Source organism: Pseudopipra pipra, chromosome 1 (assembly GCF_036250125.1).
Source record: "Pseudopipra pipra isolate bDixPip1 chromosome 1, bDixPip1.hap1, whole genome shotgun sequence".
Taxonomy (NCBI): domain Eukaryota; kingdom Metazoa; phylum Chordata; class Aves; order Passeriformes; family Pipridae; genus Pseudopipra; species Pseudopipra pipra.
In genome coordinates, this window is record NC_087549.1 from 20,024,109 (window position 1) to 20,041,067 (window position 16,959).

General features: G+C 34.2%; 1 protein-coding gene across 22 annotated transcripts in view; it reads right to left on the bottom strand.

The window, feature by feature from the left end:
- RIMS2 (regulating synaptic membrane exocytosis 2) overlaps positions 1–16,959 on the bottom strand; it is a 451,223-nt gene that overhangs the window by 151,539 nt on the left and 282,725 nt on the right. For 21 of the 22 annotated variants that reach the window (XM_064646989.1, XM_064646998.1, XM_064647058.1 and 18 more), the window contains 2 exons: positions 14,181–14,337; positions 9,748–9,864 (listed from right to left, as the gene is read on the bottom strand). In XM_064646989.1, coding sequence (XP_064503059.1) covers positions 9,748–9,864; positions 14,181–14,337 — 274 coding nt within the window. Of the gene's footprint in view, positions 1–199; positions 266–9,747; positions 9,865–14,180; positions 14,338–16,959 lie in introns of all 22 variants that reach the window. The other variant, XM_064646980.1, reaches the window with a different exon arrangement.

Genomic DNA, 16,959 nt, shown 5'->3' on the forward strand with positions numbered 1-16,959 from the left:
AAAAATATTCAAGTGAAACATATGAAGAATGACCCAGTGTTTGTGTACACACTGTACTAAGAAAACTAATGCTGACACCAACTCTACACTTCTAAGTTTTCTACCATTATACACAGACTAATAAAAACAGAAGTGGACATGTGGGTACGTAGAAGTACATGCATTATCCACACAGAGTCACACAGAGGAAAACATATACCTGACATCTCTGTAATGGTGATCTGTGGACTGGGTGTACCGGGAACGAGGTAAAGTAACATAATGACTGAGTTGATGGCAGAAAGAAAAACACAGATATGAGACAATGAGATGGAGAAGGAATGATACACATCACAAAACTAAAACCACTAAAATCTGAGAATACAGGAGCTACAAAAGTATTGTTAAAGAGCACTGAACTTATTAACAAAATAATATGATATACAGTTCTAAAGATAAAATTATCTAGATGATTCACACATTTATTCTGAGAAGCCAGTGGGAGACCATGGATCAAGCAGATAGCTAAAATTTGGGATTTTCTACAGTATTTCAGTTAGGAAGAAAAGATGCAAAAATCTTTCTCTGAAAGCCACTCTTGAAGTCAGATTGCCTGTTACCTTCTTTGAAGGCAGTTATAACTTTAGTATGAAGTTTATCTTTAGTATGAAGACATTTATCTGGTCTGTCTGAAAGGCTATCACCATTGGGAAATCTGTCTCCACGGCTTTCCCATTTCTAAGAGTAAGTTCTCCTAATACTGATTGACTGTGATAAAAAGTGAATTTAGATTAAAGTCTTTCATTATTTAAATAACTAATGAAGAGATATAACACCAGTAACAGAATATGCCAAAAAAACCAAATACATGCATTTCAAAATAATAAACCAAAGGTATTTATATTTTAGTTGTATTTTGAAAGTATGACTAAATTTATATATTTTAAATATATTTGTTAGAGCACTCAGTATTTTATAATTACCAAATATAGAAGATTGTTATTTCTCTTTTAATATATGCAGGGGAAAAGGGGGTGGAAAATAGCAGGGTTTACCACTTGGAATGCAAAATTGCTGGTCTACAGTTCCATTGAAGTTGGGATATTTCAAAGGAATGTCTAACCACGAGAGTCCACACTGGGAGTGTAAAGTGATTTCACAAGAAACATGGAAAACCTCATGTTTATCCTCCATTTTTATTTCTCATACCTTAAGTTGCATAGAATGATTTTTCTAGTAATCACATTTTTCTAGTAATCACATTGTTACAGGTAGCTATATTACCTACACTTATTATATTTGCTTCTTTTGCATGAGGATAAAATATACCATCAGTCACATGTAAATTTTCCTTATAAGCATATTAGGTGAATTATATATACTACAGTGTATCTTTGTGTTCGCTTCTTGTCAAATAAATGCAAAAGCAGAGTCACCAGTATAAAAAACTTCTTACTCTAATCCCTCTTTATGCAATTTAAACTTTGCAGTTTATTACACTAATGAGGAGCCGTACAAAATTCAGCAGGGCCAAATTTGACATGGTACACTGAAAATTTGAAGAAGGACTAACAATTAAGAAAATAATCATAGAGCTTACACTGCAGGCTGCAAAAAAGCTATTAGTGTTTTTAAACTAATGCAAACCTAAGTACCAAAAGCAGTCTACCTATAACAGCCTGGCAGTCAGCATGTTGCCAAGAAACATTAAAAAAAATTCCACCATGTTCTTAAAATGTTCTTAAGAATATATGCACACCCACAGGAAGAACAATGTAAAAATGTAGGAGTCTATCCCACAGCAGCTGTGATATATGAGATGGTGGTGAACAACTGAATACCAGCTTGTTCTTTCCACTACATGGTGACATTCCCAGGCTACATCCATATGAATATGCCTTAAAGTGATTCAGATGCAACCCTGGAATTAACACCACAATAATTTAGCAAATATTAAATTAGTATTAATAAACAATTAAGAGTTTCCAGACAGTAGATAACATTTTAACAATTCACTTTCACTTTTATGTTTCCAGTAATAAGTTTACTTGGTAGTCTTTAAAAAATATAAGACATCAATAAATACAATATATTCAACCATTTTTTAAAAAGCAAAGCTTTAATTAAAACTAGGACTTCAAGCAGAACATATGTTGCAGAACATGAATCTCATGGGAATGCAATTGGTATTTGCAAGATTATTTACTGTCAGTAAGAAGGAAAACCCCAGACTGTTCTCTTCACGTATGTGAATGAAACACCATCAATTAATATTGCTCAGGATTTCAGTCCTAACTACTTTTCATATTGCCACCAAACTATGTTAATTGCCCAAGATCTGGTATCAAGTTTTGTTCTAATAGTTTTAGAAACTCAGAACTCCAGCGTTCATATCAAGTTCTGAGACTTTTGGTTTTGAGGAAGGCAGTTCAACTTTTCCTTATTTTTTTTTAAAATTCAATCAGGTTTACAGAATCACAGTATGCCAGCGTTTGGAGATAATCACTTATACAGTTTAATATGTAATGACTTTTAACAGATTTAAAATATTCTTTCTCCTCAGAACTCTTCTTGTCTATACAGAGGAGTGAGGTAAGCTTTAGCTTATACTTGACCTGATCCTCTGGCATTAGTGGCTATTCATACTTTTCCCTATTTTTCAGAGCCCATGTTAACCCTGCTATCTAAGTTTTAATAAAATAATAGAATCATTAAGGTTGGAAAAGACCAACAAGATCAAGTCCAACCTTTGACCAAATAGCACCATGCCCACTAAACTATATTGCAAAGTGCCATGTCTACTAATTTTCTGGACACTTCCAGTGATGGTGACCACCACTTCTCTGGGGAGCCTGTTGCAATGCCTAACCACTCTTTCAGTGAAGAACTTTTTCCTAATATCCAACCCAAACCTCCTCAGTGCAGCTTGAGACCATTTCCCCTTGTCCTCTTACTAGTTGCCTGACATTGCCAACACCCACCTCACCCAAACCTCCTATCAGGTAGTTGAAGATAATAAATTCACTATAAAATATTCTTACAAGTGCAGCATTAAAAATAAAAAGATTATGTCTGTCTGACTCGATTAAGAAGAAACAAACAGTTCTGTACATGAATTAACACAGTCACTTACTAGAGTACAAGGCATTCATCATAAATCAAGAATATACAGCTTAACAATATTTTTGCATTTCCATATAATCTCTAAAAATAAAACATTATAAGTATAGAGATATTATTCATGTAAGCATGTGTATCTGTCTGAAAATTGTTTCTACTGAAATACGGTAATATTTTCCATAAAATATGCATATTTCCCTGTGTGAAAGACGGACTGACTGACATGACATAGGTCAAAACATGCACAGTATGAGACAGTGTATTTTCCTGAGCTTTATGTATTTCAACATGCAGAGTAAGATGCTTAAATGTCATCTTTCTTCTGATCATCTAGCCAATATTAAACTAGTTGTTTCTTTATTATTAATACTTTATGTATTTAGGTTAATATTAATTCTTTTTTCTTTTACAGATATGTTAACAACACTAAAAATGCCTATGACTTATCTAATTCTTAATGTCCTACACTGCAACATACACCACTTTCATTTGGCTAGTACCCAGTGTAAAATACTTAAAACCATAAAGTAAATGTATCATAATGTAGTAAAAACATTAAGCTTCACAACACCTATGTGCAATAGAACTTCAGTAATGTTCCAGATCTGCATCTAAAATAAACATCTCTTTTAAGTTGTTAATAAAAATCATGATCTCATATGCTCATGTAGATGGGAATATTCAGAAGACCATAGAGACAAATTTTAGATATGTCAGATTTTTAATATAAGAGAAGAACTACAAGATATTTTTTCTTTTTTGGCACCCTTGATTTAGATTCCTAGCCTCTGATCACACATTCCTGACTTGCTACATGACAGTAATCAATAGTAGAAATATGTCAAATGACAGTATGGTAAAATGAACATGCTAGCCTGCATCCTCACAGGTTTGTGAAACATCACCTATTTTGTTACAGATAGCATAGACAGAAAATTTGCAGCAACAACTCATTCCATTTATATTAAAATAATTAATTTGGTCTAATAAGGCAGCACAATAGGCTTGCAATAGGATCATTACTGTACACACACACACACACAATCCCCTGCCACACCCCTGTGTGAGGTGAAAAGAGATTTCCACTGTTCTGACAAGATTCCAGATATATAGGCAGAGTAACTTTCCATTTTTTAAAGTAAACAGAAAATTAATTAAATTTTTCTGATATTGCTCACCTATTTGTCCATTTCTTTACAGATTCATTAGAATTCAATGAACCATGAGGGTAAGAAAACAGAAATCAGAGATACACTAACAGATTAGATTGCCTAATTGGAATTACTTAGCATTGAGGAACAGACTTGACATATCAGAACAGTCCTGAGGAACACACTTGAAAACACACACACACACACACACACATACACACACACACACAGGGTGCCCCACTTGAGCCTGACGGAATAAATACCTTTCTGTTCTTAGTATACAAGGGAAGTTTAACCTGTTCTCTACTACTTTGGATATTTTATTCAATAGTAAAGATGAGGCATTTAAAAGATAATCTATCCCTTTCAATTTTCACTCTCTGCGACCATTTGATTGACATTCCAGCTTCCCTGCTAGAGTGGGGAACTACTTGACTCCCAAGTGTTTCTGTGGAAAGGATAAAGTACTGGAGTACTATTACTTCCTGACAGTCTTGTGTTTATTGGAATATCCATAAATAATTCTGAATTAAAAAAAACAACTTTCTGTTCCACTGTTAGAGCCTGCATGAATGAAACTGAGTTGACACAAGAAGTTTCTCTCATCTTATAACTGTTTATTCCAATAGTCAGCTTTTCCCGGTGTATTATCTTATTGTAATTAAAGTAATATGTTATATCATTGGCAACAGTATTATCCTCTATTTTTAGTAAGACTCTTTTACACTTTTTCAACTGAAATAACAAATTAAATGAATGACAAGTATAAAACTGCTGAAATTGTTAAAAAAATTAATATAATTTTTTACTGGTATGAATTTGCCTTTAATCAAACACTCCCAAACTTCTCAAGGTACAATTTTCTGAAAAACTAGCAATGTAATAAAATGGGAATTAGCTTAATCAGACTGCAGGTAGTTCTTTGGATTAACTGGAAATTTAGGGGGAAAAAAGCCACTGAAAGTGGTAGAAGGGAAAAGGGAGAGGGGTGACATATGTAATTTAGGGAAAGTGCTGTGAGAATGAAGTAAAAAACTGTGCCTGGGATCAAATTAGCTGGCAGGTTGAGCACAGAATTGCTCAAGGGAAGAGGAGCCTAGAACTAATAAAATGATGTGGCTTCAGGTAAAAGGTGTACTATATCTCCTACTAGCAGCTTCCTCATTTCAAGACTGGAAAGCAACTATTACAACTAGTTACTCTTTCCAAAGAAGTGAGTCCAGTGACATTCTCCTAAAAGTTTATATTCTCATCTGAATAAAGTAGGAGTTAATGTGCCCTGTGGTACAATACTTCCCATGTTGCTTTATAAACACCTGGCAAATCACACCTAAAAAGTACGTAAATAAAATGTGAAGTCAAGCTCTTAACCTTTAGAAAACAATAAATGCCATTCAAGAATAAAGCACTGGCTATGTAATTTCCCCCAGTACATTTCATCAAAAAGATTAACAGAATATTTTTATTTAATAGTTTGGGGTTTTAATAGAAAAAAACCCCAAGTTTTCCTTACTTATAGACATGAACAATTTTTCCATCAACAATGGTATGGATGCTTTTTGTTACATCAATTGTATAGAATTTCCTGCTAATCTTTTGGATAGATAAAATCCTAGAAAAATTCCAATGGATTGCAACTGGCAGTTTGAAGACTTAAGCTGTGAAACAACAGCAATTATCAGCAGAGAATTTGTAAGCTGACACATATTTAGTCAAGATGACTTTCAATAAGTCAGAATCACATTATCACAGTGCTCCCCATACTATATTTTAAGCCCTTGCTCCAAAGGGAGCAACTAAAGTCTTTTATCAGAACTGCAGTAACACTGAAGTCTTTTATCAGAACTGCATTATATTTAACAGGGTAATTTTGTTTGTGCATTTCATTCTGAGGAATGTGTCTATGACTTGTTGTTGTTGTTGTTGTTGTTTTTGTTTAATTTGGCACAAAGGTTCTGAATCATGAGTCCTTACAGATGTAGCTACATTTGAAACGCTGCACTTCTCTTGCCACCTTCCCACTGCACATCCTTCTGTAGGAGATAACCATTCTTCAGCACTCATGTTGCTAAATAGTATCTAAGCTTGTTAAAGCAAGTACAATTTCCTTACAGTCTTGATGTTTGTTTTAACTGCTGATAGAACTTTCAGAAAGAAATACACAGATATAGTTTTGACTGATGTCGCTTCTTTTTTTTTATTTTTTTGGAACTATGTTAAGATTCTCACATTTTTCCTCTAACTAGGCTTTTCCTCTAACTAGTTTAAATATTAAACTCGGGTTAAATCTGGCTGCTTCCAAAATTTCCTCTATAGTTTGATTAGTTTCACTTTCTCAAGTGACATAAAATCAGCTTTTGAGAATTTATTAAAATGTCAAACTGAAGTTTGCAAGGTTATCCCACTACAGATAAAAGATCTTAAGGAATTAGGGTCTGTATTAGGTAATAAGCATTCATATTTCTTTACATTAAAAATTTAGGCTATCTCATAGGAGTGTGGGTACCTGCAAAAACCTTACATTTTGACAAAAATTAACTAGAAGGTCTATACTAAATATCCAGGGAACAAAGGAACATGATTTCTCACTTTGAGTTAGCAGTATACACAGTACAATTCTGACATTTTTGTTGATACAGCAACAGATACAAATTTGAATTGTAAAATTACCTTGCCAACAAAAATAAGTATATGATATAATAGCCGCATTTGACATATTTAATATTTGTGTCTGAAACTGAAATTGTCTCCACATAAATTTTAAAAATTGTGTCTTTCACAGCTTTTAATTTCTGTTATTTTTATTTTATTTTCTGTTCTAACTATGCATTCAGTTTTGAAGGAATATTGACATTTATTATTCTTGAGGTCATTAAGCATTTTGTATGTGGTTTCAACGAATTCCTTAGTGCCATATACCTTAGAGAACTCTATGTTGAATTATGTAGAAAAGGAAGAGAAGAATTTTCTTACTCATATTCTCAGTCATACTTTAAGTAAGCAACTGAACATATCTATAAGAAAGGACTTTTTCAAAATCCCCTTTTTGCAAACAGCTTCAGGGGCCAAATGGACCATGGAAAGAGGAAAACCATCAGAGCTGTGGGAAAGCAAAATGTGATTTGTTTTCAGAGTCAAATGTGGATGACATGTAGAGAGATTATAAACCTATACAAAAGTTCAGTTTTTCCAATTCTCCAAACTGCCTGCAGTCCCAGGAGTTTTCAGGATCAGCACCATTAAAGAGCTACTTTCTGGACACCACTGGGTTTTTATTATGTAACAGAGTCAGTATCACAAATATTCTCTAAAAAAATTTGAAGTCCAATAATTTTTCCATTCCTAAAACCAGTGTCAAACTAATGAATATAAAGCATGATAAAAGTTTGGGAGCAGTCTTCCTGTTCTCTTCAGCATCGCCTAAAACCAATACATTTCAGAGACTGTATGTTGCAACAGAGTTATAACTAGTCAGCAATTGGATTACACAGGCAACAACTCACCAGGTATGAAGAGGAGAACTTCTCTGTGTGTTTTGGAAAACACAGACAACATATAAACGTGTTCAGAGATTCAGAGCACACCTAACAAGCAAATACCTATTAATCTAGAATGGTCATGTGAAAATTCAATAATCTCATCACCAGCAAATTCCTGACACTGTTTTTCTAACATATTCTAGAAAAACGAATTCTTTTTCTCTAAATCAGGTCAGTCCAATAGGGATGATTTGATTGAAATGATGGGGAAATATTGTGGTGCTGTACTTCAAGCAAACTTTCACTGCTATGCATTCATCTGTGAGGCAGGAAAGGAACTGGCACAGTGAACAAACCCAGCAGCATTCCATAAGACATATGCAGGCTCTGAGGACAAGTTTAGATACTATTTCAAGGATGAGTGCTCTAAAAATCAACATAATATTATATCCCAAATGCATTCTGTAATTTTCTTTTAAGGAAACAGCTCAGAATCTTCAAGTTATTTATTGCCTTCTGTGTGAAAATCAGACAGTCTCATGACTCAACTAAATAGGTTGTACTTTCCATAAGTTAAATAGAAATATTAAATAATATATTGTAAAAAAGAGGTTCATTTATGATCTACCATACTTGTAAGGAATACAGTCAGTATCCTGGATTGTAAATACTTGACCGTTTTTCAATATATTTATTTTTTTCTCATTTGACTTTTTTTTGGACAAATTAAATTAAAAATCACTGAAATAGATTTATTTATTTTAATTCCTTTTGGTACTCTTTTTTTAAACTTATCAAAATAGAAATAATTAATTTTATTTTCTTCTGAAATAAGAAAAATATTATAATCTTCTGAAGAATATTGTCTTGCATTCCATATAATCATTGACCACCACATCACTTTTCTTTTAAGAAATATTAACCTTTTCTGTTCAATATAGCTCACTAAAAGGCACTGAAATTCTTTGTATTACAGTTGGGTACCCCAACTATGTGCTTTGATGTCACTTGAGGAATAACCTCTAATGTGAATCTGTAAAAAGTATTAACTCCAAATATTAGTCATATATCACTCGAGATTACAAAATATATCTACATTATTCCTTGCTATATGCAGCTGTGAAATAAGACAATGTCTGGCAATCATTTCTCTCATTATAAAATGCAGGTTTTCAACTTGGTGCATAAGAAGCTGGAAGATTTTAAAAATTAAAGGTAATAAATGCTTTCTGTTTTGATTTTCTGACCTGAAGACAATGAGGTGGAAAAGATCAATAATTTTTTTAATGTCACAAAGTCATTGCCACAATTAATTCAGCAACATTAAATACATTATTCAGTTATTGGTGAAATGGTTTTTTTTACAGCATTAAAATTCATAGAGCTTGAGAAAGCTCTGCTCACTCTTTGGAAAGTTCCATCAGGCAAAACATTAGTAACGTTAGTCACAGTCAGAGGTGCCTCTAAACACAAAGCCCCTGACTTCATACATGTTGCCCTAAGCTTTTTTTTTTTTTTTAATAAAGTTGCTCAGAAGTTTGAGCAAAGCCAAACACAGAACACAGTACTAGAATACACTTTTGTTACACCTGTGAACTGCACTGTATCCAATAGGAGCATTACATTAATATGGAGCTAAAATTATCTGGGTTTATACCTCTTTATTCAGCAGCAAAAATCAAGTCTACTGCTCGATCTCTTAAAAAGATATTCAGCATAAAGAATTTGTTAATACGTAAAAATATTTTTATAAAAAAGGACAATTAACTATTTGTCTTTTAGACTGTACATTTTCTCATATATTTTTTTCAAATTCCCTCCTGGCAAAGATAGACACACTTGACAGTGTTGTCAGCTTTATGTGCACTTTGTATCTTTTAATGTATGTCATGTAACCAGTGGATAAATGAATAGGGAAATGCTAATCTCTGGGATTAGGTAAGTAAATTTGCTATTTCCTTCATCAAGCTACCATGCTGGAGTAACTCAGATGTTCCTAATTCCAGGCTGATATTTACCTCTCTCTGTCTGGGGAGTAGTGGTCATCTATGACTCGGTGTCTGTCCATGCGGTTCAGGGTGTTGTAATGCGCAGCCGTAGATCGAGTCCCTCGGGGTCCCTGATCCACATTCCGACTAAGGATAAAAGAGATCAGAGTCTGAGTTTTGAGTGTGCCCGCACTGTATACCCTCACTGGATTGTACAGACAAGTATTAGCAAACATGTTTGTAATGAGATCTGCTAGCTGACATAGCTTTTGCAAAAATTTACTCTGAAATAATGTTAGAACTCAAAAAAAATTGCTCATTTAGAAAAAGGTGCCAAGACCATGATAGGGATAGAGTTTTCTTCCTTTGTTTCAATATTGGTTTGTTTTGGAAATGAGAAGGAAACTTTTTTTTTACATTAGAAAGGTTAATTTCAGACAAAATTTCATTAAGTCTTTCCAGACTAGTACCTTCAAGGAGAATTTTCTTCTAGCTGAAACATGCACTGTAAAAAATTTTTCATGAGCTCTTGATTATGGCTATACCATAAAGATGTAAAATGTAGTAAGTTACAATGGGGACTTCTGGCTGTTACAGTGGAGTGCAACCTGCTGAAATCATTGTCATCTGAATTAAAAATAGCTGCTTGTTTTGCCCTGGAAAAATTTATTTTATAGTCTCATAGAGAATCTGAAAGAGACAGAACTGTTTTAATTAGAGTAAGTGGTGCCCATAGTGCAGGCTTTGTTAAATAGCACCAATAACCTTTGCAGTTTTGTACTATTTGAGACCAAAGCTTTGCTCATCGATTGCTTTACTCAGTTCAACTATTGATACCTACTGACACACACTAACTTCACTTTTTCTGCTCTGTAAAAAAAATCCACAAGAATAGGAAGATAGAAGACAAGTTAACTGTAATAATTATTAGATAAATAAAACATAATTGTTTTGTATAGATTTGAAAATGACAGATTGCATGCTTCCCTCCACACAAATTCAAGTTTTAGACCAATAAATTCTTCTCTCTCCTGTCTTTTACTGCTATCTGCACTAATGTGAGCCTCTGATTTGGTTTTTGTTGCTGTTGATTTTTATCACTCAGATCCTGTGTCCTTTCTTGTCACTTTGTCTGCCCTTTTGGTACCATCATCCTTATCCTTTGCCATTTACCAATTCCTGATTAGTGTTGTATATGTATCCTTCTCTGCTGCTCCCATGCTGTTGTTTATTTCTGCATATAAGTGCTATGAAGATGTTGCAGTACCCATAAACTTTTGCCTTCGGCTCCACCTCATTTGTTATAAAGCATTTCTCCACTCTGGCATTCATGAAACCAAATATAAAGTTTACTCTGGCTAATTAACTTTATATTTTCCATATTAAGAGTACAATTCTTCTACCTTCTGGTCTAAAACTCTTTCTTTCAAGAACTTTTCTGTATGTCTTTTAACCCTCCCATTTATACTGAAAAGATAGAAAATCCAGTATAGCCTTTACCTGCCATTGAATACTTTCATGTGTATTTGTACTTTAAAATGGACATTGACAAGGTTCTTCTGGTGTCTTTTGTTAACTCTTTTATTTTCCCAACAACTTGTTCTCATTCCTCCTTTCTGTACTCTAGTTTCTGTCCGACCCTTTTCCCCAGGGTCTCTCTTTTGATTCAGGTTTCAAAAAAACTATTTTATCTTACTTATGTCTTCTTTTCACTTAATAATTACGTTTTCCCAAGCTATCATTTCTTTGTAAAACTTCCCAAAGATCTGGGCTCTCTGGCCAGTAAATCAAAACTCCTGCCAAAACTCTGACTATAAGACTTAGTCCTGAAAACTCAATACCATCCTCTCTGCTAAAATCACTTTCCATAAGATTATGTTATGAGCTTATTTCTCTAAATAAATTTTTTTCTTGAAATTTCTGTATTATCAGATTCTGACTTCATGCTGATTTTTAACATCTTACAGTACTGTATTTCTTCTATTTCGAAGTGTTAATACTATTTCAATCCTGTTTCACTCTGCTGAGGATATCTTTGTCAGCCAGATTTACCATTTAACAGAAAGTGACATACTTCCTCTAATGAACCTTGTTTTATAAGAAAAGTTTCTTTCATAACATGTGAAACTCCATTGGAACTTTCTTGCAGTTGACAGAACACCTACGGAGCAACTCGATAACAAGTATGCAGGTGAAAAGTTGTAATTGCAGGTGATGATGGTAGAGAATAATAAACACCCTGGATTTATCACACCATTTCAGTATAACTACTTTCTATAGTCACCTTCATCTTGCTTTTTCAAATGCATAGGTTTAGAAAAAGCTTAACTCAATGTTGTTCCATGCCTCCCACAGTCTAAACTCCATTCTGATCTACAGAAAGAATGAGTCCATTAAATGTGTTAGCTGAAAACACCACAAGACCAGTATCAATTTCTTGTCAGCTACTATGCAATGGGCCTTCGGTGGAGTTTATTAAAAAAATTCAGTAGGACTGAGGACTGAAAAGTGGCTTCTAAGATATAACTTCTATGGCCCAAGAGCTCCTGCCTGCAGAGGTGTCAGTCACTAAATGAGAAATCTCCGGGTGTGCAGCACGCTTACTGCAATTAGGACATCTGTATAGCAGCATGTGTATAACAAACTCAGTTAAAGAGGGTGCATATGTGATTGATAATGCTCATAGCTTTCCTGAGTACCCCTGCATTTTCCATAGATTTTAAAAAGACATTCCTGCAACCCATGGATTATGCTTCTTTTCTACAAATGCTCAAGTTCTGGTATCCCAATTCTTTGAGCTCAACAAGTCCTCAAAGAAAAGATTTGGTGTGTTGGCAGGGAAATATTACATAAATAATGCATTTGATTCTGACATTGTAGGAAACAGCTGCAATAAATTTAAAACTATATTTAAATATTTAGCTTTAGGAAATTCAAAAGCAAGAAACATTTTGAACCCTTAGAGAAATACAAAACTACAAAAAAATGAAAAGTGCTTTCAATAGCGTTAAACAAGTGTTAATTACTATGGGTAAAAGTTTGGCCCAAAATGCATACAGTATGCATGCACACATGAAAACACAAACATACACATACAAAGAGATTTTGCTCACATTTCCATTTTTATCCAAGACAAATAAACCCTGAAGATTTAGCATAGGCAATTACTTAGGCTGAAATCAGTATAGTAAAAATCAGGATGGGTCCCTTTGTATCTACTGTTTATGTCTCATTTCAAGTCAGACTGTGGGGTTTTATATGGGTGTAGATTTCAAGTAGAAACACACAGTTTCTCCCTGTTAGCTGTATGAGATGATATGGGATTCTTTGGGACCCTAATACCTCACTAATGCAAAAGGATATCATATAGTCTACATTTGTTAGAGGAAATGGGAGGTAAAAATGAAATTAAAAAGTAGGAAGTCAAGAGAATTTAAAGTTAACAAAAAGAACAAAGATAACAGAAGGGAAAGTAGAGCACAAGAGAATCAGAATGGCTGCAGCAGAAAGGGACAGACATGTTTACCTGGCAGGAAATATTGGATACCAAATCTGAACTATTAAAGGGAAATTGTGAACATTATGGGCAAAAGAAATAACTTCTCCTTTCATTCCAACTGAATTAAACCATTTGGAAATGTATCCATACATAGCAACAAAAGTGTTGGAAAACAGGCTTCATTCCCGTTTGCATCTATCCTTCTGCTTCCTCTTAAGAAAGTTTATTTTGCAGGAGTTTTCTTAATTCTTGCTTAAACAGTATATTCAGTCAAGTAGAGGTCATTACCCAAAAGGGACAGCTTTTGGAAGAAATTTCCTGATCTTTGTTTCACAAGATAAACAGTTATTAGAGACCTTCTAAGACCAGGAGTTGACATTTTTCAATATAAAATTGTATGTGTGTCAGCTTATTCTTGATGCTTGATAAAACTATGAAAAAAACTAGTAGAAAGCAAGCTACTGCAGGCAGGAAGTGCAGCTCTCCCAGAACCTTGACTCTGGGAAGGGTTGAAAGGGTTGAAAACATCCATTGTCAAATGAATGTTAAGGGAATGTCAAACCATCACATACTATAAAATATGGCACCTTCTAAATAGCTCTAGAAAATGAAAATATGGAGAATATTTTGCTTTCCTTAGATTGAACTGCACAGATTTTTGATGAAAAATTAGGCAAAAATAGGCATAAGTAATTGTATAATCATATATATTTTTGTATAAAAATATAGAATTATATAATCATATGATAAAAATAAAATAATAATAAAGACTATAAACAAGATAAAATCAGGTATAAATTAGGCACATCAGTATAACATAAGAACAAACATTATTGGCTTTATATAATTTTTTAAGACCTAACCAGTTCCTTGCCATTTTGACAGTCTGGAGATTCTTTCCAGTATTGGTACAGGATCAATACCACTAAAATGTATATAACTGCATAGTTAAACAACAGTTTACCTTTGTGGGGGAGGGACACTGGGAGACCACGATCTAGTCCGTCCTATACTATCTCCACGGTGAGGGGACCCTGATCGAGAACAATGATTAGATGACATAACTTGTTCTGGCACTGATAATGTTGAACTTTGAAGATCTCTCCCATTATGTCGATAATCTAAAAAGAAATGCAAATATTCAGTGAATCTGAAGTTGCACTTTTTAATTTCCTACTGTAACTGTAGTGGTGAGAAACACAATAAAAGATGGAATTTGATCAAGAATGTTATCATGTCTTCTTGTGTTCTATAATAAAACATACATACCTAAAGTTGACTCCTGTCGTTACAATTTATTGTAGTACTGATACAGTTCCTGTAGTTATACTTTAAGAATATAGAAATTAATTACATATGCACCAAACTAGGGATTTATAATAATAAAAATACCCAAATTTAAATTTATTTGTGGTTGATATGATGCATTAATAATGAAACTAATAAAACATTTTTTTCTTTGAATAACAGAATTATTACTTTTTTAATTCAAATTATATTGCAACTATTGTGTGTAATGTATCTCAGACAAAAATGTCCACAATTAAAAATTAACCCAAAGTTCAGTTTAAAAATTCGTGGTAGGAAACTACTATGGAGTTAAAAAAAGAGTTTGGGTTTAAGAAAGATTTGTATATCTGAAATGACTAAAGTAACAAGAACTCGATGATATCAGATTTCACTCATGATTCTGAATTAAAACACAATATTTCCTTCACAAATATACAAGCATCCTGGACCTAATCTTGAATTAGGATAACAGAAGGCATAAATGGTCTCAGCAGAAGTCTTCCAAAGGCTACCAGATGGACATTTTACACAGGCTTTTAAGAAGAATTCTTTTAAAAGCTGGATTTACTGAAGTGATTGCATTTAATTCAAAAAAGTTCAATTCAGTGTCCCAGGGTGCCACAGTCTCTGGAAAAAAGATGCCAGATATACAGCAATTTCAAATAAGTTTCCACAAATTTTTTGAAGATCAAATTAAAACATGATGATGAGGAAGTGAAGGTTTGCAATTCTTAACCTGATTACAATGTTTTGCAGAAAGAAGTCTTCAGAGAGTTCTTGGTGGCTATGACAACTGATATAACTGTCTTCTTTTATTCTAAAGACAGTAACCAAGTAAAGAATATTTAGAGAGATCCACCTGACACTGGAAAAATGCTGGCTCATAACACTGTTATTCTTTTACCATGAGAATCTTCTGAGACTACAATAGTATTTGGTCTTCTACTCCATAACTTGTTATTTTTCTTCCTGGTAAATGTTCAGTAAGGTCCAAAGCAAACCTCATTAATTCAGTCCAATGTTCAATACTTTCAACTAAGTATTCATATTTATTGCATGGCCTTAGGACCAAGGATGTATATGAACCACTGTAATTCATAAATAACTTTTTCCTCCAATGTTAAGGTGTAAACTGCTTTGTGTGTATCTGGTATGTGTGTAAATAGGGGGAAAAAAGGGGACATCACCATTACATTACATTAAGATAATGATGTTGAGGATCAGATAGTCTCTCCTCACTACACAGCAATCAAATGATGTTATGTGTAGCCTCAGTTGAGAGTCAGTAATGAACTACAGACTTTTATCTGTATGAAGTTCACTTAGTATATGCACTGACAAAACATATAAGGGACAGCGCAACATAGTTCTGGGTGAAATCACCAAAGGAGGGACAGGGAAATTTTATCTCTGTTTGAAACAGGCTATTATTCACTCACCAGTAAAGCAGAGAAGACAAATAAATTAAGTTTTTGCAAATCAGTCTGGAAATCAAGAGACTCTGCAATCCCATAATTCTTTAACCAAAAGAAAAATAGCTAAAGTAACAGTACTGGAGAGCCCACACTGCAGCAGGCTCCTGGCAGGACATGTGAAGATGTGGAAAGAGAAGCCCACATTGGAGCAGGTTTGCTGGCAGGACTTGTGACCCATGCTGGAGCAGTTCATTCCTGAAGGACTGCATCCCATGTGAGGGACCCACACTGGAGCAATTCACGAAGAACTGCAGCCCATGGGAAGGATTCACGTCAGAATTTCATTGAGAACTGTCTCCCATGATAGGAACACCCCACTGGAGCAGAGGAATTGAGTGAGGGGTCCTCCCCCTGAGGAGGATGTGTGAATTGACTGACTGCAGCCCCCATTCCTCATCCTCCTGTGTTGCAGGGGGAAGAGGTAGAGAATCAGGAGTAAAGTTGAGCCCAGAGAGAAGGGAGGGGTGGGAGGAAAGTGTTTTAAAATTTAAGGGGGGAGGTGGTATTTTCTCATTATCCTACCCTGATTTGATTGGTAATAAACTAGATTAATTTCCTGAAGTTGTCTGTTTTGCCCATGACAGTAACTGGTGACGGATCTCTCCCTGTCCTTATCTCAACCCACAAGTCTGTTACACTCTTGATTCAGAAGGGGAGTGATGGAGTGGCTTTGGTGAGCACCTGGAGTCTAGTCAGGTCAATCCACCACACACATAAGCGAGTAGCAAGTTATTAAGAACTTCTATATACTGAAATAAAAAACATGATTTACAGTACAAGTACACAGACAGAAATATTGTCTTATTATCCTAATAACACATATCTATTGATATAAAAAAAAGCAGAGATGGTTTTTTGTATTCTGGATACAAAGGGAGAATTTGTTGCATTTGGAGATTGAAAACAATGAAGAGCAGTAATCTGAAGAAATAAGAAAATCCTTTAGAAACAAATCAACAATTTATATAAATTTGGCAT